This window comes from Nomascus leucogenys, chromosome X, assembly GCF_006542625.1.
Source record: "Nomascus leucogenys isolate Asia chromosome X, Asia_NLE_v1, whole genome shotgun sequence".
Taxonomy (NCBI): domain Eukaryota; kingdom Metazoa; phylum Chordata; class Mammalia; order Primates; family Hylobatidae; genus Nomascus; species Nomascus leucogenys.
In genome coordinates this window covers 30,706,913-30,729,009 of record NC_044406.1, presented here as the reverse complement: position 1 = coordinate 30,729,009, position 22,097 = coordinate 30,706,913, and the positions used below count along the sequence as shown (strand labels likewise).

The 22,097-nt window shown below is 33.9% G+C and overlaps 1 protein-coding gene across 1 annotated transcript in view; it reads left to right on the top strand.

Moving 5' to 3' along the window:
• Positions 1-22,097, top strand: part of DMD (dystrophin) — a 1,770,560-nt gene that overhangs the window by 621,610 nt on the left and 1,126,853 nt on the right. Inside the window, exon 42 of the mRNA XM_030807549.1 lies at positions 17,108-17,255. Coding sequence (XP_030663409.1) covers positions 17,108-17,255 — 148 coding nt within the window. The remainder of the gene's footprint in view (positions 1-17,107; positions 17,256-22,097) is intronic.

The following is a 22,097-nucleotide window of genomic DNA, read 5'->3' as shown; positions in this document are numbered from 1 at the left end:
CAAATGTCACAATTTCACTTTCCTTCTTCAAGAACTGATTAGACTTCTAGCTTCTCCTGTGCTCTCATCTTGCATAACATTCATTTGCACATGGTTAAAACTGATAGGCAATAAATAATAACCCATCTGTCTTTTCCTGACCCAACATAACTAAAACCTTCCTTTCAAGGTGAAAATGAAATATAATCTCACAGACAAGAGTAGCTATAGACAACTAATTCTTTCTGGTCTCTTGTGGTCACGGGACTATTCACCACTGCTGTCCCTGCTGTCTATTTGGTGGACCAGCCAGTTTTACTGTGACCCATACCATGGCCCGTGAGAAGCATGAAGCTGTCGAAATCGCAGTTGTAGAGTTAATGGAGAACATGGTGAAGTATAGCTTACATATATATACAATTTTGGCACAAAATAAAACCTAAGAAATTGTACCGTGCTGGGTGTGGTGACTCACGCCTGTAATCCCAGCATTTTGAGAGACCAAGGTGTGCAGATCACCTGAGGTCCGGAGTTCGAGACCAGACTGAGCAACATGGAGAAACCCTCTCTACTTAAAATACAAGATTAGCCAGGCATGGTGGCGCATGCCTGTAATCCCAGCTACTCAGGAGCCTGAGGCAAGAGAATCCCTTCCACCCTGGAGGCGTAGGTTGCAGTGAGAGAAGATCGAGCCATTGCACTCCAGCTGGGGCAACAAGAGCGAAGCTTCATCTCAAAAAAAGAAAAAAAACAAAAAAAGAAATTGTACCAGGAAGTGGATTGGGAATGCTCTATATATTCTCCCCCTCCAAGAAATTTTTTAATTTATTATATTGTGAAAGATCTGCAGGTATTTATTTTGTTTGTTACTCTTTTGCAATAAACTACTTTTGCATAAAGTTGCATAAAGCTCAAAAACTTTAAAGATATTCATGAGCCTTCATAATATTGATCTAGTACATCTTGCCCAACTAGCCCTTGGGCCATTCCTTCCATGCCACTGGTTGAAAAATATGCTCCCCACCCCAGTAACATCAGCATCAGACCTCTGCAACCAGTAAGATTCCATAGTAATGAAATCCAGATGCTGGTATTTGTAAGTCAAACCAGTGTGTTTTGAAATGGAAAGGCAAGGGGAAGTGCATGGAGCAAGTACAGCACGTGCTACAGCTTCAGTACATACCCTCCTTAAAATACTGCACAACTAAACTGTCAATTTGCCATTGATAGAGATAGTATCTTTTTCAGCTTTACCCCTTCCGAATTCAACACACTGCTAGCCTCAGGACTAAGCACTCAATAGATGTTTATCAAAAGAATGAGTAAATGGATCAATGGTGAAATAAAATGTACAAACACATATGCTTCATACACATTTAGGAAGCATTTCTAGTGAGCTTTGTTGATATTTTATTTCTTATAGGTTCTTTTTCTTTCCATTTTCATGTTATTCTTTATTTTTTAAAATGTTTCTTCTGCTTATTTCTCTCTCTACAGCAGGTATATTTACTTGCCTGAGAGCACAGCATATACTGATGTTAATCAAACTTTAGATGAAACACCTAAAATGATAGAAAAGAATCTGCTCTAATTAAATAATAAAGTAACCCCTACAGGTTTAGACATGTGCCTTCAGGTGTGGGAAAGAAAAAATTTAATGAATATAGTAGTTTTATGCCAAGGACATTTCCCTCGTGCACCTGTGTTTTAATAAGATAGAATATAAAATAGCAAAAGGGGCCTGACTTTTGCGATGATATTTACTCATAAGGTAATAAGTCAGATGTGATGAAATTTTCTTTGACTTAGAGCTGCTCTACTTGGGTCAGATTTCAGTTCAGTAAATTTGCAGTGAAGTTGTCTTTCTAACATGGTGTCATACTGGAACTTCCCTGCTCCCACAGTTACATACAGGCTAGGGAGTGGGTAGGAGGGGGAGAAATCCTCTTAATGTTTATGGTGGCAGTAGATTCAAACTAAAATTAGCATTACAGCCATACTCCTAATAAGGGGCCCCTGGCATATTTAATTCATCTAACAAATTTATCAAAAACACATAAACTGAAATCTGCCTTGAAATTAATTACTGTATCTCTATTTTTATGAGAAAATATTTTGGACCCGTTCCCTCTGCCTTATGGGTGCAACTCCCGACAGAATAGGTCATGTCTCCTGAAAATAGTTCTTCTTTTCTTTACTACTTATGACCTCTTATAGCCTAGATGTTTTGCCTTGCTATTTCTAGTTGAAATGCTAATCGGGCATAATTTCAGAACTAATTTTCTGTTAATGCCACTTGGAACATCTAAATTCCTCGTTTTTCAATAATACTGTATTTGTATGTTCCAAACATACACAAATCATACTATATTTGTGTGTATATATAGCAAATTCCAACTTATAAAAGTAAAATTGGAATTTTTTTCTTTCTTTGGAAAATAATCTTATAATTAATTGAGAATTATAAATGTCACTTTTTTTAATGCTGCAACCTTTGAGATTGGTTTCAATAAAGTAAAACCTAGTAAACATTAAGAAAAATGATAGCTTGATATGTTCATTAATATGGTAAATGAAAAGTTTTATGTGTGTATAGGCTCTTATTAATTATAACTACCTTCATAGGAAAAACAGTCTTGTGGAAGGTAATGGTGCCAGTGAATCTGTATAAGAGAGAAAATAGAATTTCCCATTTAGAATAAAGCTAAGTAAAAAGTGAATTGTTTCAGTTTTATTTATATATTTGTAAGTGTGCTCTCATGCCATATATATTCAAAGACAGACAGAGATCTTAATCTTTAATTTTTTATGGCCAAAGAAAATGAGTCCCATGTAAAAGGGACATTTTCGTAAGCTGATCTCAGGTGGTGTATTTTGATTTGCCGCAGCAGCCTATGGAAGAAATATCATTTTAGCAGCCTAAGAAGAAAAATGTCATACCTTTCTATTTTTTATTCATACTCTGCGTATTTGGAATTTGTATTTTCACCATATTTTGGGAAGATAACACGAAAATGTCTTACTTGCCTTGAAATCAAAATCTGTTTGCCCTTCATTTTAAAATAAAATGGCTTTTTCATCTCATTTTCCTTTAGCATAAAAAAGTCAGTTAAATTTTTTGTAGCTGTGTTAAGTGTACTGTTCCTCCCTCATTGTGAAAGAAACAAAGACATATGATTCCATTTACTGTAATTGTTTTGGTTTGCCCAATTACAATGGCAGTAAAATCATTTACACACAGTGAAATATTTCAGCCTTAAAGGACAAGAAGACTAAATTTAGCTGAAGATATACAACTTTATGTGCCAATGAGGAAATGTATAAAATCAGTTATACATATTTTCTTCATTCATAGATATTGAAAATATTCATATATATGTATATGTATTTGATAATTTAATATTTTCTAAATAACAGAAATTATATACTGTATATATATTAGGGTATTATGATTATTGTTATTGCCACCATTGAGCACTTACTATAGGCTCAGAAAACTTCACTATATTATTTTTAATTCTTATAACAACCCTGTGAAATATATATCATGCCTATTTCACAAATGAGAACTCTGAAATCAGGAAATTAAATCACTTGCTAAAGTTTACAAAGCGCTGTTAGGCAATAAAACAGAATTTCAAACTCATGTTTGCCTGTCTTCAAATTTTATATGCTGTGCAACCTGATTGTTTTACTACTTGTTGTTAATTTCAAAACAAATCTTCATACTAAAAGAAGATACTTTGGAAGTTCTAAAGAACATGTTTTTGGCCAGGCATGGTGGCTCACGCCTGTAATCCCAGCACTTTGGGAGGCCGAGGTGGGCGGATCACGAGGTCAGGAGATCGAGACCATCCTGACCAACACGGTGAAACCCCTTCTCTACTAAAAAATACGAAAAATTAGCCGGGCGTGGTGGCGGGCGCCTGTAGTCCCAGCTACTCGGGAGGCTGAGGCAGGAGAATGGCATGAACCCGGGAGGCGGAGCTTGCAGTGAGCTGAGATCGCGCCGCTGCACTCCATCCAGCCTGGGCGACAGAGCGAGACTCCGTCTCAAAAAAAACCACAAAACAAAAACATGTTTTTTTCAGAATGTATACTAATTTGAAGTGGATACCAATTATTTGTATTAAAATTACTTATGGATGAATTTGAATCTGCAAAAATTACGTGCAACATTATTTTTTGGCACCTGTTATAGGAGGTAAAAATGGTGATTCAATATAGTTTCTACCCTTAGGGAGCATTTAGTGTGGTTTAGACGTAATGACACTAATGTAAATTAGAGTAGAATGAATTCTTTAAAGCAGGACAAAAGGAGCATTAAAGAGTACAAAGTTTCAGTTATGGATGATAAAATTCTGGAGATCTATTATACAGCATAGTGCCTTTAGCTAATAATGCTGTTTCGGACACTTAACATTTCCTAAGAAATCTTATGTTGTGTTCTTACCACCAATAACAATAATAATAAAGGGGACAAGAGGAAATTTTGAGTGATGACAGATATGTTTACAGCCTTCATGGTGGCGATGGTTTTGTGGGTGTATACTTATCCCCAAACTCTTTGATTATATACATATATATATATTTTATGAAACTCTTTGAGATATATATATATATATGTACAGCTTTTTGTATGTCAATCATACTTCATAAAGGTGGTTACAAGAAAGAATCCAGAAAAATAATCACCCTAATAAAAAGAGTGTTATTGTATATTAAAGAGGGGAGGGACTACTTCTAATTGGTAGTATCAGAAAAGTTCTCATGGAGGAAGGTAGAGAAAAATTTAGGACTGTATAAGCAACAATACTTTAAGAAAAGGAATAATATAAACAAAAATAAACCAAAAGATGAAGAACCCTCAAGGATGTTTATGAAAAAGCAAGAGAAATTCCATTTTGATTTGATAGTATGAAGTACTTGTGATATATAATGAGAAGTGTCTAGAAATACGTTATTTTGAGAAAATGCTGCTTAGAAAGGTTAGGTTATTTATTCATTCCTTTGAAATATAAATTTCATGATAATCAGAAACATACAAGGGTAACTGTCCAATAACAACATGATTTATTTCCAAGAGGATAGTATATTATAGGAGAAGTAGGATTTTTTCTCTTTCACAAGCTAATATAGTGTGTACTGATTCAAATGACACTTAAAAAAACAAGAAACAAAAAACACATACACTATAAGCTATCCTCATTCAACTATGTTATTGTCTTGCATTCCTGATTAGAAACATACAAGTTAGACTCCCAAAGTCTCAGTTTTCTCATTTGCAAAATGAATAAAATAATAGTACCTACCCCAAGGTGCTGTGGAGTATATTTAATCATGTACTTAATCTGAAGTTTTAATTAGAGTGCACAGCATATATTTGTGGTTGCTTTTGCTCCTATTTCTGGGTAAAAGTTCCTACATCTATTACATATGTTTTGTGTTTGAATGAAGAGAAAGGCATCATTATTTCAAATATCCCCTCTAGCCAACAAATGAAAGCTAAGACTTAGAAGCAAGGATGTCTAACACCATATCCTCTTCATGTGGACTACATAGTAGAAGATATGTAAATTAAGACTCAATTAAATGCTCACATTTTATAAAGGAGACCCTTGAATATAGCAAATCCTCAGAGAGTCTGTTAGTTTAAACTTATTAAGAAATTTAAATTATTTAACTTGGTCTGCTGAGTCAGTTTCTATAGTTGATTTCTCCAAAAGGTCTTGATATTAAAAGTAGCATTACAGATCACTAATAGCAAACTATTTCTGCTACTTTGGGTATTTTTACAGGGTGCTAATTGTGCCAAATCGAGACATTGAAATTGCATAATTTTAGGTTAATATTAGCATAATCCTACATATTTTTTCAGAAGCAGTGCAGGAATAGTACACCCTGAATATTTTTCCATCATGATGGAATTTTCAAATATCACAACCTTTACATTGTCAGTTGTCTGCTGGGACATTATATTTTGTCAAAGATATTTATAAAAGAGAAGGGCAAAGAAGATTTGTGGAGTTCTAGACAATAGTAATATCAGGGACACTTTTGCTTTCTTTGTTATAACTAATGAGTTAAATAATCAGATAGCAAGCATAGGTAAAGAAATGAATCTCTAACTATTTGAGTACTTATCAATTTATCTCAAGGATGTTTATGGTGTTTTCCCCTAAGCCAAATTAGAGTGCTTAATTAAGGTCCCATAGACCCCAGAAACCACTTAGGTCAAGTTTCTCATATGTGTGTATACTTATATACGTATTAAAGTATATGTATGTTTGTGTGCACTTTCAGATCAAAAAGTCCTCATTTATCTAAAGCGATTTCAGCTTATTGGTGAGGCTTTTCTGTTACAGCCTCCTCCTCCACAGGCCTGCCTGTCTAGAGATTTAAGCCCAATAAGAGTCCAGCAAAGTTTAAACAACACTTTAGAAATCTAAAGAATTTTAAGATTTATTTTAATAGTCTTAGTGATAACCTGAATTGTTTGTGAGTTCTTACAAATAATGCAATCAACACTTAAATAATTTTATTATTTTTTTTGTATAAATTTAAGGTATACAAGTACAATTTTGTTACATGGATATATTGCAGAGTAGCGAAGTCTGATCTTTTTGTGTACCCATCATGCAAATGATGTACCTTGTCTCCATTAAGCAATTTCCTGTCCTTCACCCCCATCCCACCCTCTCGCCCTTCTGAGTCTCCAGTGTCTATTATTCCGCATCCTGTGCACATGTGTACACATTATTTAGCTCCCACTTGTAAGTGAGAACATGCAGTATTTGACTTTCTGATTTTGAGTTATTCCACTTAAAATGACCACCAGTTCCATCCATGTTGCTGCAAAAGACATGATTTCATTCTTTACTATGGCTTTGTAGTATTCCATTTTGTATATGAAATTGTTTATTCCATACGCAATTTGTGTGTGTGTGTGTGTGTATATTTATGCTGAGACTTAGAAGCTAGGATAGACACACAATGGAATACTATACAATGGAATACATTCATTCACACATATATAAATATAAAGAATATGTGGAGATATATCTCCACATATTCTTTATCCAATCATCTGTTTTTAAATAATGCTATTGACTTCTTTAATGTAAGGTGAATTTTATCAATATTGTTTTGGTTTAAAACACTCACCTTAAAAGAGTCACAGTCCCTAAAATGTGCATCCTCATATTTAAATTAGGTCTCAGTAAATTTGTGGGAAGTGTATTCTTTTTAGGTTGGTGTTGAACTTGCTAAATTATTTATCTTTAAGAATCATCGTTTTGTGTCTTTTATTAACGAAAACAACAATTATGTGATTGCTGATATATTTGGAAAATGATTTCTGATGTAGATTGATTTTTTATTCTAAATTCTGTATCAGTATTAAAAATTTATAGATTACTAACTGTATTAATATCGATAATACTAAATTTTATTGCTATTTATAACTTGTAGTGTACTTTCATCCTCCTCAAAAAGTTGAATGAGATAACTGAGACTCAGAGGTAAAATAATGTATCCAAGCATTCATGGCTCTTAAATGGAAGATATAAGGGGTTTGTGAAATTACTCATGGACTTTTTTTATTCATTCATTCAGTTATTAAAATGTATTCAACATTTATCATGTACCAGGAACAGTGCTTAGTACCGGGAATTCAAAGGTGCATAAAATATCTTCCTTATTCTAAGAGGTACACAGTGTACTGGAACAAACAGCCTTGTAAATACACAATTAGAACATGAAGTAGTATGTTAATAGAGGTTTTCACAAAGCTGTGGAAGCTTGTCTTATGAAGTAACTAATTTCAAGGGAGACAAGGCTTACGGAATAGTGACGTTTTAGATAGGGTGGCATTCTAAAATATAGCAAAAGGCCCACGGTAAAAAAGGAATTTTGGTTGTTATGAAAATTTTCAGATTTTCTATGTTTTCAGTACAGTATACGTGGTGGGCTGTGTGAATGTTTGTATAGGGACCAAAGTAGGAAGTGAGGTTATCTGTTAGAGAGTGCTGAGAAACTGAAAATAGGGAGAGATGAGTTGGAATATGCTGAGGAAAAGTTTTTAGGAGTTTTCCAGAAAGGCCATGACAGTGGGGCTAGAGAGAAGAGGCTAAATTAAAGAGTCATTTCTGGTTTAGAATTGGTAAAATACAGAGACAAGCATGATAAGAAAGAAATCGAGAAGTAAACGATGGCCTCAAGATTTCTAGCTTGGAAATCATTGACTAAAATTAAAACTAAGGACTGGATTAGGCCATTCTTGCATTGCTATGAAGAAATACCTGAGACTGGGTGTTTATAAAGTAAAGAGGTTTAATTGGCTGACGGTTCTGCAGGCTCTACAGGAAGTATAGCAACATCTGTTTCTGGGGAGGCCTCAGGGAGCTTTTACTCATGGTGGAAGGCAGAGCAGGTGTAGGCATTTCACATGGCAAAAGCAGAGAGAGAGAGTTGGTGGTGGGTTTGGGTGGCTACATACTTTTAAACAACCAGATCTTGGAGAACTCATTCATTTTCATGAGGACAGTACAGTACCAAGAGGATGGTATTAAACCATGAGAAACCGCCCTGATGATCCAGTCACCTCCCACCAGGCCCTACCTCCAACATTGGGGATTACAATTTAACATGAGATTTGGGTGGGGACACATCCAAATCATATCAAAGACTTGCATGGGAAAATAAGGAATTGTTGACATCTTTGGGGTTCACATCAAATGTTCTTATGAGGATAGTCCAAGAAACACTTGGCTATGTAGCTCAGATAAGGGCTGAAATTTGGAGCTATGTCATAATCAGCCTAGATTAAGAGTCAATAATCTCCTGCCCATGGGCCAATTCCACCCACCACTTGTTTTTGTAAAGTAGTATTGAATCCCAGCCATATCCATTTGCTTATGCTCCATGTATACCTTTTTTTGAACTTCAAGGCAGAGTTGAGTAGTTGTGACAAAAACCATATGGCCCACAAAGCCTAAAATATTTATTCTCAAGATCTTTATCTATAAAGTTTGCCAATCCCTGCTGTAGATGTTAGTTGAACCTTTGAAAGCAAATGGGGTTTCATAAGGCAATGTCCAAACAACACATTTAACAAGTTTACCTATAAAAACTAGAATTCCTTTAAGGGGAACATATCCTAGTCTCCATTAAGCACAGTAGAAGAGTCCCCTATAATTGGAAAGAGGTCACATTAGGTGTTGATGTTGGTGGTACAGGTCAAAGAAAATTTATCTTTGCTGTTTATTCAGAATGCAATAAGTGAAGTTATGAGAAATAAGGGAAAAAATGTGTAGAATTTCAACAGCGAAGGGGGGATAAAGGCATGAGAATGAGTTCCTAAACTCAAGTATTATAAACACTGTGAGAAACTTAAAATCAAAGGATGACTCCAAACGTGTTTGAAGCCTGAGAACAAGGCTCACAACCTAGGGAGGATTAGGGATCCATAAAATAGAGTGTTACAAAGTAAAATGTCAATCCAGAGCTATAAAAATATCAGCATTGAATATATTGAAAGCAGTAAAACTGAATGAGAAGGCTATCATTTTATAACACTGTGTTTATTTCTTTGCCTTGTTCTATAAGTATTTCAAATTATAAAATTTTTATTAACAGTGAGAGCAGAACTACCAGAGTGAACAGATCAAAATTGGGACAGATGCTTTTCACTGCAGATACTTTTATTTTTCTGCTATTCACGCATTATCTTGTACAGTGTACATGTTTTACCTAAAAAATTAAAATGGGGTCTCCTGCTTAGAAAAAAGTATATATTCTGTTTCAAACCATATACAAAAATAAAATCCCAGATGATTAAAAACCAACATGAGAAAAAAACAAATCGATAAAGCTTTTACAATAAAATAGAGGAGAATATGTTAATTAATATTGGGTGAGAAAAAAATTGCTTACACAAATGGTGAAGCACTGATCATGAATAAAAATAAATTGGACTACATTGTATATTAATAACATCTATACATCAAAAGATAGCACTGAGAGAGTAAAAATGAAACCCACAGAGTAGGATAAATAATTTGGAATACACACATAATGGATGAAGTGTGTGTATTCCTAATTATAAAGAATTCCTACAAATCTTTCAGAAAAGAACAGATCATCCAATAGTAAAATGCGAAAAGTTCTTGAAAAGTTAACCATGGCACAAAAAGGGCTTGTGGCCTGCTGGCAATATTCTATATCTTGACCTGGATGGCATTTTTAAAGTGATCACTTTATAGTAAATAACTAATGCGTTTTATGCATCCTAGTAACGTTAAGATGTCTGTCATCTTTACAAAATAAGAAATCCAAATGGCCAGTAAATATATAAAGAATTTCTAAGTCCCATTAATGGTCCAGGCCATGCAAATTAAAACTAAAATGAAATATCACTGCTTACCAACCAGAATCATTGAAATTTATAAGTCTGACAATTCCATGTAGTGGTGAGAATATACAGCAATTAGAAATTTCACACAATGTTACTTGGTCTGTGAATTGTAAATAGAAGTGTAAACTTACACTACTGCTTCTGGGAGTGAAATCCATTTGGCACTATTTAGTAAATTCAAAGATGTACATAACCTATAGCCCATCAATTTCACTTCTATATATACACTCTACAGAAATGCATGTATTCATATTCCAGCAGACATGTTTGGGAATGTCATAGCAGCAAAGTAATAGCCCCAAACGAAAACTACTTCAGTATTTATTAATAGTAAAATTTGCTATGGTTTGACTGTGTCTCTTTCCAAATTCAGGTGTCGATAATGTGCTAGTACTAAGAGGTAGGGTGTTTAAGTGGTGATTAGGCCATGAGGGCTCCTTCTTCGTTAATAAAACTAAGACCCTTATAAACAAGGCTTCACACAGCATTCAGTTAGCTTGCTCTCTTGCCCTTCTACCTTCTGCCGTGTGAAGATACAGCAGGAAGGCCCTCACCAGACACCAAATGCCAGAGCCTTTATCTTGGACTTCCCAGCCTCCAGAACTGTGAGTGAATACATTTGTATTATTTGTAAATTACCCAGTCTCAGGCATTTTGTTATAACAGCACAAACAGACTAAGACAATCATACAGTGAGAAATTAATCAACAACTAATAATCAAAGATGTAGATTAATCTTGAAACTATGATATGGAGTGTTCCATTTGGCTGCTGGAAGTTTTATTTCTTGGTCTGGGTGATGGTCACCATGAGTTTATATGAATTGTTCCCTATATTATGTTTCACAACAAAAAGCATTTAAAAAGTAAATATTTGTAATGTACTCAGAGATAGGCATGGCCAACCATGGATTCTATGCTGAAATAATGATGCAGATTTCATCAGCAGGCTAATGACATAGCCTACTTAAATACTTTAAGGGCTGAAATTAAAGTAATTTCTTAAGAAGGAATTTCTAATTTATGGGTCTATTCCACACCAGAGAGACACTAGCATGGCTCAGATTCTATGTTGGTCATTTTATTTGCATTTAAAGTCTTAAGCCAAATAGAGGTAGACTAATAATGACAACAACTACTACTGCGCATACTTGTTGAACACTGCCAGACACTGTTGTAAGAAATTTGCATTTTCTTTTGTAACTGAGCTTACTTGAATCTTCTCTCTTTTTTTCTTGGTTAATCTAACTAGTGGTCTATCAATTTTATTTAACTTTTCAAAGAATAAACATTTTGTTTCATTGATCTTTTATATTTTTGTTTCAATTTCATTTAGTTCTGCTCTGATCTTTGTTATTTCTTTTCTTCTGGAGCTTTGTGTTTGCTTTGTTGTTGATTCTCTAGTTCCTTGAGGTGTGATGTTAAGTAGTCAGGCTGTGAACTGTCAGGATTTTTGATGTAGGCATTTAGTGCTAGAAAATTTCCTCTTAGCCCTGCTTTTGCTGTATCCCAGAGGTTTTGAATAGGTGTTGTTGCGAATGTGGTGAAAATGGAACACTTGTACACTGCTGGTGATTGTAAATTAGTACAACCTATATGGAAAACAGTATGAAGATTTCTTAAAGAACTGAAAGTAGATCTAACATTTGATTCAGAAATCTCACTACCGAGTATGTACCTAGAGGAAGAGAAGTCATTATATCAAAAAGACACTTGCACGCATATGTTTATAGCAGCACAATTCACAGTTGCAAAGATATGGAACCAACCTATGTGCCAGTCGACCAATGAGTGGATAAAGAAAATGTGGCATATATTTTCATATACCATGAAATACTACTCAGCCACATATCATGCAATAATACTCAGCCGTAGAAAATAATGAAACAATGTCTTTTGCAGCAACTTTGATGGAGCTGGATGCCATTATTCTAAGTGAAGTAATTCAGGAATGGAAAACCAAATACTGTATGTTCTCACTTATAAGTGGGAGCTACGCTGTAGGTACACAAAGGCAGACAGAGTAGTAGAATGGATTTTGAAGACTCAGAAGGAGCAGAGTGGGAAGGGAGTGAGGGATAAAAAATTACCTTTTGGGTGTAATGTACACTACTTGGGTGACACGTGCACTAAAATATCTGATTTTACTTCTATACAATTCATTCATGTAACCAAAAATCACTTGTATTCCAAAGGCTATTGAATTTGAATTTTTTAAAAACATTAATCAAATAAAAGATGTAAAAAAAGAAATTTATATATACTCATTGAGCTCCCACAATTAACCTTAGGAGGTAAGTACTTCATAATTGGTAGTATACTTATCTTTTACTAAATATTTGTATTACTTGGGAAGTTGAGGGGTGGGGAGAAGTAGCAAGGCACTATGATTTGGGGCAGATAACTTTTATTTATTGGCACATACAGTTTGGACCATGAGACACTAGCCAAGGTCCCTCCTCCTCACCTAATCAAAGTTGAAATATGTGGGATGAAATAATCAGCAATCCAATGCGGAGTTTGCAGACCTAAGTATAAAGCAACAATAGATATGTCAGAAGGCTACTAGGGTGTTACTTATTTAAATCTATTTCATGGAATTTACTACCACCTTAATGGCCTGAAAGTGTTAAAGTATGTCCCAGAGTACCGAATTACTCCCTAAATGTAATTTATGCTTGAGAATAATCTGACTAACATGATTTAGAACATCAGAAAATAAGTTATGCTGCACATAAACGAAGCAGCAGTGTAATTTTAAATACCGGTTGCATAGTGAATGAGAATTTTAATATTCGCAAAATTCTAAAATCACTTGATTTATTATCCATATGTTTATACTGACATTTTTTGCCCTTTATTAAGTTCCATCCATATTTCTTCTTACTGCCAAGAAAAAAAAACTTTTTTTTTTCCTAGAAATATTACAGAAGGCAAAAATTATATTTGTTTCCCTGAATGCTATTTTTGATGTCTCTACTTGCTTCTAGTTGTTACCATTTGCTTCATTCATGGGCAGTCCAATTAATGGAGCGAGACAAATTTAGGGAACACAGTGACTAATTAGATATTAAATTGGTAAATCTAACATTGTAAAACCAGAAAAAAATATATATATATTTTTTTCATTTGGAATTTTCCTTGGTGGAAAAGAGTTTAAGTTTATAAGTAGTCATGATAAAAAATGTAATTTTACATAGTAAATTCAAGAATAGATTTAGACTCTGCTATTAACAACACCTATTAAATACTGAAAAGTGTATTTTAAAATTTTATGTGAGGCTTGAAATGGAGTCTAAAGTATTATTACTCACATTAATAATGTCATCACATGTAAAGCCCATGATTTTATTCTTTAATATTTTGTTTGAATAGTTACTTATTTCAACAGTAATTTCAATAATAAAATTAAATCAACTTTACAATTTTCAAAGGTTTAGCAGTTGCATGCTGTAATACATACTTCATATTTATATATTTATAAAGTGACAGCGTAAATCATTTTTATTAGGTCCTTGAGGATTCAAAAGTTTGGATTATACGAGGAGACGAGAGAAAAAGGGAAGAAGGGCATTTCAGAAATATGCTACCGATATGCAAATTTACAAGTCCTAAGGCAGTAGCAGGAGTCGGGCAGAAAGTCCGTCCTGCCTCCCTCTTGTGGGCCTGGAACAATGGTGTAAATGGAAGGCCTGTTCCCCTTCTCTTCCTACCTCCAGCTCTGTCTTACAGAGCTACGGGTACCATGATCAAGTGTATGAACCCTTATGGTTTTCTTCTCTTGGGAGAATGTAAAGGAAAGATAACTTATAGATGACTTGTAAAAAGGAAAAGAATTCAGGGTGAGAGGGGGATTTGTTGAATTTGGTAGAGGATGGTAATTGCCAATACGATGAGTGATTGAGAAACAAGTCTGTGCAACAGGTTTGAAATCGAAAATCTTTGAGGTATACAGGATCCTGAAATGAAGAATGGGCATTTATAGCAGTGTGTCGGAGAAACAGTCACCTCCTAGTAGCTAAAAGTGTTGGCAAAAGTATAGTTCAAGTGATTGGGTAGGAAAAACAGCAAACCAAGAGTGGAGACTGATGGTTGCTACAAAGGTGGAGTGGTAAGCCGTGACCAACTGGTACTTGTCTGTGCTCTGGTTAGCTGCTGACTGTTTCTCAGACTGTGGTAGCAGGAGGAGGGTTGGAGTTAGTAGTCATTAGCATATGAGACTGCCATTTAAAAAATTTTTTAAATTATTTCATTTTTCTGACTCTCAAAATATGAAAAGCACATTGTAGACAAATTGAAAAATATAGAAAAATTATATAATAAAATTAAAATAAATATAGTCTCACCAGTATGGAACAATGCTACCTATGTTGCATAGATTTTTAGATTCACATTCAAAAGCAACTCTTTGACTCCAGTGATGCAAATGCATGTAACATATGCAATGTGCAATTCATTTTTAAAGGGAATAAACTCTTACGAAATGTTCATAGGTCATTTATTGTGTGTTATATACCACTGAAAATATATGAATGCTAAATTATTAGTAACCATGCAAAAACATTCCCAAGATCATTTTGTTGTGGAAGGATACATTGTATCTGAATAACTCTAGAATACCATAAATCATCAAAGGCAACAGTCCTTTTTTTCACTAACTATACTTAGAGAATACCTCTTTGGCTACCTTCGGTTGCCTTTTTTATGCTACCAAAATGCTGTCTGTTTTACATGATTTTAAAGGTTAAGCATATAATTATTCATTAAATACAATGTCTGAATGCCATGTACATGTAGATACATTATTAAATTTTAGGTAGCTAATAAAAATAAGGGGAAAAAAACCTTTAGAACTATCACTTTTAATTGTTTAACTGATAAGGTGAAGCTTCATCTTGGAAAAATAATTTCACGAGAGAGCATATGCGCTGGTAGAAAGGTGCCATTGAAACAAGAGATATTTGGGTTAGAAGCCTCTCTCTACCATTTAATACCATTTTCACCTTTTGCCAAATTACTTGGCCTCTGTTTTCTCCAATGGGAAATGGGAATAATAATTGCTATGCTGCAGGGTTATTGTAGGTGTCAATGAAATGATATGTCTGGCACTATAGAAGCACAGAGCCCGGTGCCTGGCTATTAGTAACTGTTTAATAAATGTTTATTCCTTTCTCTGCCCAGTACATCAGTAGGCAGATGTAGCAATTTAAAAATTCTAGTGTTACTTTCAATTCCTGAATGAAGGTAGAGGACTGAAAAGATTTCATGGTATTCAAAGTATGATCCATTGCTTCTTAAGAACAGAGTTCAGAAAAGCTTGACAGATTCCTGTACTCTGAGGCAGCACCATAGCCGGTAATCTTTAGGATGGCTGTTGGTTTAGTGCTCACAAATGCTTGCTTGGACAGGCCCCAGGAAATCTGGTAGAATGTAAGCCCAATAAGATTTCAAATCTTACTTTATAGCAGTGTTTTTCACCTTGACTGTACATTGAAATCACCTGGATGCTTTGAAAAATAACAATGTCATTATCCATCCTCCAGAAATACTGATTATGTTGGTCTGGAGTGGAGCCCCAGGATCACTGTTTGGTTATTGTTGTTGCTGTGTTTTAAATGCTCCAGTTGATTCTTACGTGCAACTGTCTTAGGCAAACATATAGCCCTGGTTCATATTATTTCTGCCTCAGTCTCTTTTATGACTGGAAGGTGACCAAATATTTGTTTCCTAATATTCTTTCCATGTGCAATATTAACACATTTGACTTGTACTAAGTTCCTGCAGTATTCCAATCTAAAATTTTAGTGGCTACAATAAAATAAGAAGGATTAAAGAAGGCATCGCATAGTTTAGTGTATCAGTTAAATGCTTACATGTGAGCCTACAATATGAATGACATCTGTCATCTTATTTTAAATATTGACAGAATCTTTAATGATAGTGACAAATTATTGAGTTATTGGTGTGATAATGGTATTTTACTTATATTTTTAAAGTTTTATTTGTAATAACTGTATGTATTTATGGGGTACAATGTGATGTTTCAGGGTAATGTTTCATTGTATAATGATCAAATCAGGTTTCTTAGCATATCCATAGCCTCAAACATTTATAATTTCTCTGTGGTGAGAAAATTTAAAATTCTCTTTCACTATTTTGAAATATACAGCACAATATTGGTAACTTTGTTCATCTTACTATGCAATAGAACACTAGAAATTATTACTCCTTTCAGTTGATGAATAGACAGTTTTGGATCAAGAATAATATTGAAAGTGATAGAATTTACGAAGTAATTTAATTTTTATCCAAAAATATTTTGAAATTGAATATATTGCTTCCAAATAATTTATTACAATGTTAAGATATTTGTAAATTTCTAGAATTAAAAAAATATATTTTTAGGAAAGAAAATGCTGATAGTCCAAAATAGTTGCTTTATCTTTCTTTTAATCAATAAATATATTGATTTTAAAGGGAAAAATTGCAACCTTCAATTTAAAATCATCTTTTATATTGAGTATTTTTTTTAAATGTGGGTACATGCTAGGTGTATATATTAATTTTTATTTGTTACTTGAAACTAAACTCTACAAATGCAAGAAACTATCAGAGTGATATCTTTGTCAGTATAACCAAAAAATATATGCTATATCTCTATAATCTGTTTTACATAATCCATTTATTTTTCTTGATCCATATTATTTACCTGCAGGCGATTCGACAGATCTGTTGAGAAATGGCGGCGTTTTCATTATGATATAAAGATATTTAATCAGTGGCTAACAGAAGCTGAACAGTTTCTCAGAAAGACACAAATTCCTGAGAATTGGGAACATGCTAAATACAAATGGTATCTTAAGGTAAGTCTTTGATTTGTTTTTCCTAAATTGTATTTATCTTCAGCACATCTGGACTGTTTAACTTCTTTAAGTTCAGGTTGTGAAGGATGATGGAAATTACCACTTTTGACTTTTGTTGTCATCATTATACTTACTAGAAAGAAAATTATCGTAATGATAGTATTAGAGAACTGTGCTATGGACTTTTTGTGTCAGGATGAGAGAGTTTGCCTGGATGGAGCTGGTTTATCTGATAAACTGCAAAATATAATTGAATCTGTGACAAAGGGAAGCATTGTAACAGCAAGGTGTTTTGTGGCTTTGGGGCAGTGTGTATTTTGGCCTTATGTTGGAACCTTTCCAGAAGGAGAACTTGTGGCATACTTAGCTAAAATGAAGTTGCTAGAAATATCCATCATGATAAAATTATAGTTCTGTTTCCCTAAAGACAATTTTGTAGTGATATAGCAATATTTCTATATATTCTATTGACAAAATGCCTTCTGAAATAGTCCAGAGGCCAAAACAATGCAGAGTTAATTGTTGGTACTTATTGACTTTTTTATGGTTTATGTTAATAGGGAAGCAACATATGGATGTTAACCAGTGTATAGTTTAATTTCAACTTGTGGTGTCCTTTGAATATGCAGGTAAAAATAGATTAGATTGTCCAGGATATAATTTGGTTGCTAAAATATATAGGTTAGGCATAAGAAACATTGTGTTTATTACACAAAGGCTTAATTATTTTTGCATCTTTTTTGGCTCAAATTGTTCATGTCGCAATAGTCAATCAAGTGGATTTGAATTGTAGCCGATTTTTAATGCCAGAAAATACTGATTAAGACAGATGAGGGCAAAAAACACCCAGTAGTTTATTAAATAGTTTAGATATTTCAAAATGCTGGATTCACAAGAGCAGTATCACATTTGACTTTACAAGTCTTCATTCTCAAATATGTTTCCATAGTGAATATGCCTTTTGATATTAAGGAGTTAAACATTTAAACACCTATGTATATGATAAGCTATTTAAACACAGAAAATGAATATTTTTAAAATTGTGTGTAATTATACATATCTCAATCAAACTTGTATGCACACAAGTGTTGGCATTTTTATAGAGAGGAAATGTATGGATTCCCAATCTGCTTTAATATAGAAGATACATTTTTAAAATAGCACTGACATGAATTTTGGGCTAATGTAGCATAACGGGGTCTCTGCCTGAGAGGCAGAAATATATTAGAGTTATATAAATTGTTTTGGGGGAGATATAGAAACCACTTGCCATTTTCAATGATATCCAACCCAAGGTAGTTATATATTTTAGTTTATATTTTATGATAAAATTAGTACTTATTGTGAAAAAAATCAAGTAACATAGAAATTTGTAAAAGTACCTCCATTCTACTCTTTAGAGGATAGTTGTTCAGTATGGATTTTACTACATATTTCAGGCTGGGTTTCTTGGAAAGCCATTGTAAAATGGAGATTTGTATGTAGAAGGTTTATTAGGGAGTACTTTTATGATGAAGCAATTTGTTTTGATGTAACTTGTTGTAGTTTTCTTCATGTTTCTGGTTCTTGAAGTCAGTTAAGCTCTTGAATCTGCGCATTTAACATTTCATCAAATTTAGAAACCTTTCAGCCATTTTTTTTTAAAAAAAATGTAACTCCAATTGTACATTTATTAGGCTCCTTAAACTGCCCCACTACTCACTGATGTTATGTTCATTTTCTGTTTGGTCTCTTTTCTCTATAATTCATTTTATAGAGTCTCTGTTGTGAAATTGACTAATCTTTTTCAAAGTCTAATCTATGGCTAATCCCATGTAGTATATATTTTTAACATCAGATATTTTCATCTCTTAGAAGTATAATTTGAGACTTTTTATTTCTTCCATGTGTCTACTCAACATGTTCAGTCTTTACTTTCTTGATTATATGGAATACAGATATGATAACTGTTAGAATATTCTTCTCTACTAATTTTATCATCTGTGTCTATTCTGGGTTAATTTAAATTGATTTATTTTTCTCCTCATTAAGGGTGTTGTTTTACTGCTTCTTTGGATGACTGGTAATTTTTGACTATATGCCAGACATTGTGAATTTTAACTTAGTGAGTGATTGATACTTCAAATAAATTCAAATATATCGAAATAAATATTCTCAACCCTTGTTCTGGAACACAGTTAATTTACTTGGAAACAATTTGATCTTTTGAGAATCTTCCTTTTATGCTTTGTTATGACCAGAACAGTATAAGTTTAGGGCTACTTTTTTCCCCACTACTGAGGCAAAGCCCTTCTGAGTACTCTCTCTGATGCCCTATGAATGATAAAATTTTTCCCTGGTGCTCGTGGGAACAGGTGGTATTCTTAGCCACGTGTGAGCTCTGGTGATTGTTCCCTTTAATTCTTCTGTGAAGTTCTTTCCTTAGCTTTGAGTGGTTTTCTTGCATACATGAACTGATCAAGACTCAGCTGAAGAATAAAATAAAGCTCTCTGCAAATCTCCAAAATTTCCTCTGCGTATATATCACCTCTCTGGTATTTTGCCCTGTGATCACTAGTCAACCTTGGGCTGCCGAAACTCTCAGCTTCATCTTTTAACAAAAGCCTCCTGGTAGGGATCACTGTCCTTCAATGTCTGATGTTCAATGTGTTGAAAATCATTGTAGTATATATTTTGTCTTTTTTTATTTTAAGTGTTTCAGGTGTTTCAGGCAGGAGATTAAGTTCAGCCTCCTTTACTCCAACTTGAAAACAAGTCCAAAACAAACTATTTTGATGTAATTTGATCTTTTAATACATTAACATTACACAATTTTTTGAATATATCATAATTTTAAATTTTCAGAGAATGTCTAATGGTCCCCATTTCTTGACAGTGTGGTTTAGTTGAAATTGATGAACATTTTATCAAAACTTTTCCCCTCAATTGGGTAGTTTTTTTTTTTTGAGATGGAATTTTGCTCTTGTCGCCCAGGCTGGAATGGCATGATCTCAGCTCACTGCAACCTCTGCCTCCAGGCTTCAAGCAATTCTCCTGCCTCAGCCTCCCGAGTAGCTGGGATTACAGGTGCCCACCACCACGCCTGGCTAACTTTCATATTTTTAGTAGAGACGAGATTTCACCATGTTGGTCAGGCTGGTCTAGATCTCCAACCTCAGGTAATCTGCCTGTCTCAGCCTCCCAAAGTGCTGGGATTACAGACGTGAGCCACCATGCCCGGCCAATTGGATAATTTTAAAAAGACTATTTTATTTAGTCTTTTTTTTTTTCTCAATCTATAGATGAAATAAGAAAAATCATTCTAGATGTCCAAGGAAAAATTCTTTCAGAAAAGAGCTGTGAATGATATCACAAACCCCCCAAACCGTTAAGGTATTTCTTTCCTGGTTATTTTATGTCCAAAATCATGAATATGAACATGTGCACACACACATGCACAGACGTGGGCATGCACACACACATGAATACATATACACGCACAAGATGTACCTTAGGTTATCTTTCCATTCTGAGTAATTATCTTAAAATGGGCAAAATCAACCCTGTAAGATACCTTCATCGATAAGGCAAATCAAAGCTTTGGTAATTTCTGCTATCTTGGCCATTGTTGATTGACTAATAATGAATAAGAGAATGCGTTTAAATATTTACTATGAAATTATTTTAGAAAACAGGATGTAGACAGTGGCTCTTAGCAGACAATTGTTTGGCATGAGCCAGTAATGGTTACTGTGAAAAAAATCAACCAAGCAGCCCATATGTTAAGCAAACACACGCAGAAGCACATTGGAGTTTGAAGCCTCATATGTACAATTTTCAGTAAAGAAATAACTTTTATATATGAAATAAACAAATTGGTATATGTTGTAAACTTGTCCCTATATATTTTGATCAAATTGCATCATATTTTTTTCACTTTAAAAAAGAGAATTTAGTGCTTTAACTGAGACTTAGAGTTGTCATTCAAAATATACTGACTGCCAATAGCAGCAGAAAGATGATCTGGTTCCATGCAACTCTATTTTTTTTCCTCTGTCACAAGTAAAAGACAAAATTAAATATATGAATTAGTGCTTTTTGAAGATATTCCAAAGCAATATACCATGCCACTATGGAGAACCTCTCTAAAAATATCACATTTTTTACCTGAGAAAAATATTGATCATGTTATATGCCAGTCAAATTGGTTTATTAAATTCATTGAATGATATCAGCATCTCTTCATGCATTCACTAAACAAGCAGTAATTGAGTGCATATACAAAGTTTTATCATCCAGCAAAATAGTGACAATCCACATTAGGCTCTAATAGAAGTTTAGAAAGTGGGTTAAGAGGTTAAACGCTGGGCTCAGAAAGATTGGATTCAAATCCCAGGTCCTTCAGCTTAATAGTTGTAGAATCTTGTGAAAATATCTTAATTCTTTTCATGTCTCTGATTTCTCTTCTCTAAAATGGAAATATGAGATGTGTATAAAGCCACTTCAAATAGCATTTTGCACAAAATAATTACTCATTAAGTGTAAGCCCCTATTATAACTAATCACTCTTTATAAGTGATTAGTTCATATCAATACAAACTAAAACTTATTTACTGAATTATTGTCTCTAAACATCCACAATGCTGAAAAACCAACCTGGAAATTTCATAAAACCTTATTTTTATGTAGTATAATTTCTTCTCAAAGCATAAGGGCTCTTGGATTAGGAATTGAGGAAAATTCCAATTCAGCCAAATGCATCTGTTTCAGATAGCTGACACTTCTGCCTACTCATTTCCTAACTAACAAGAAGAAATGTTAATGGGAGTTTTCAAAGGAAAAGCTGAACACCATGAAGGAAAG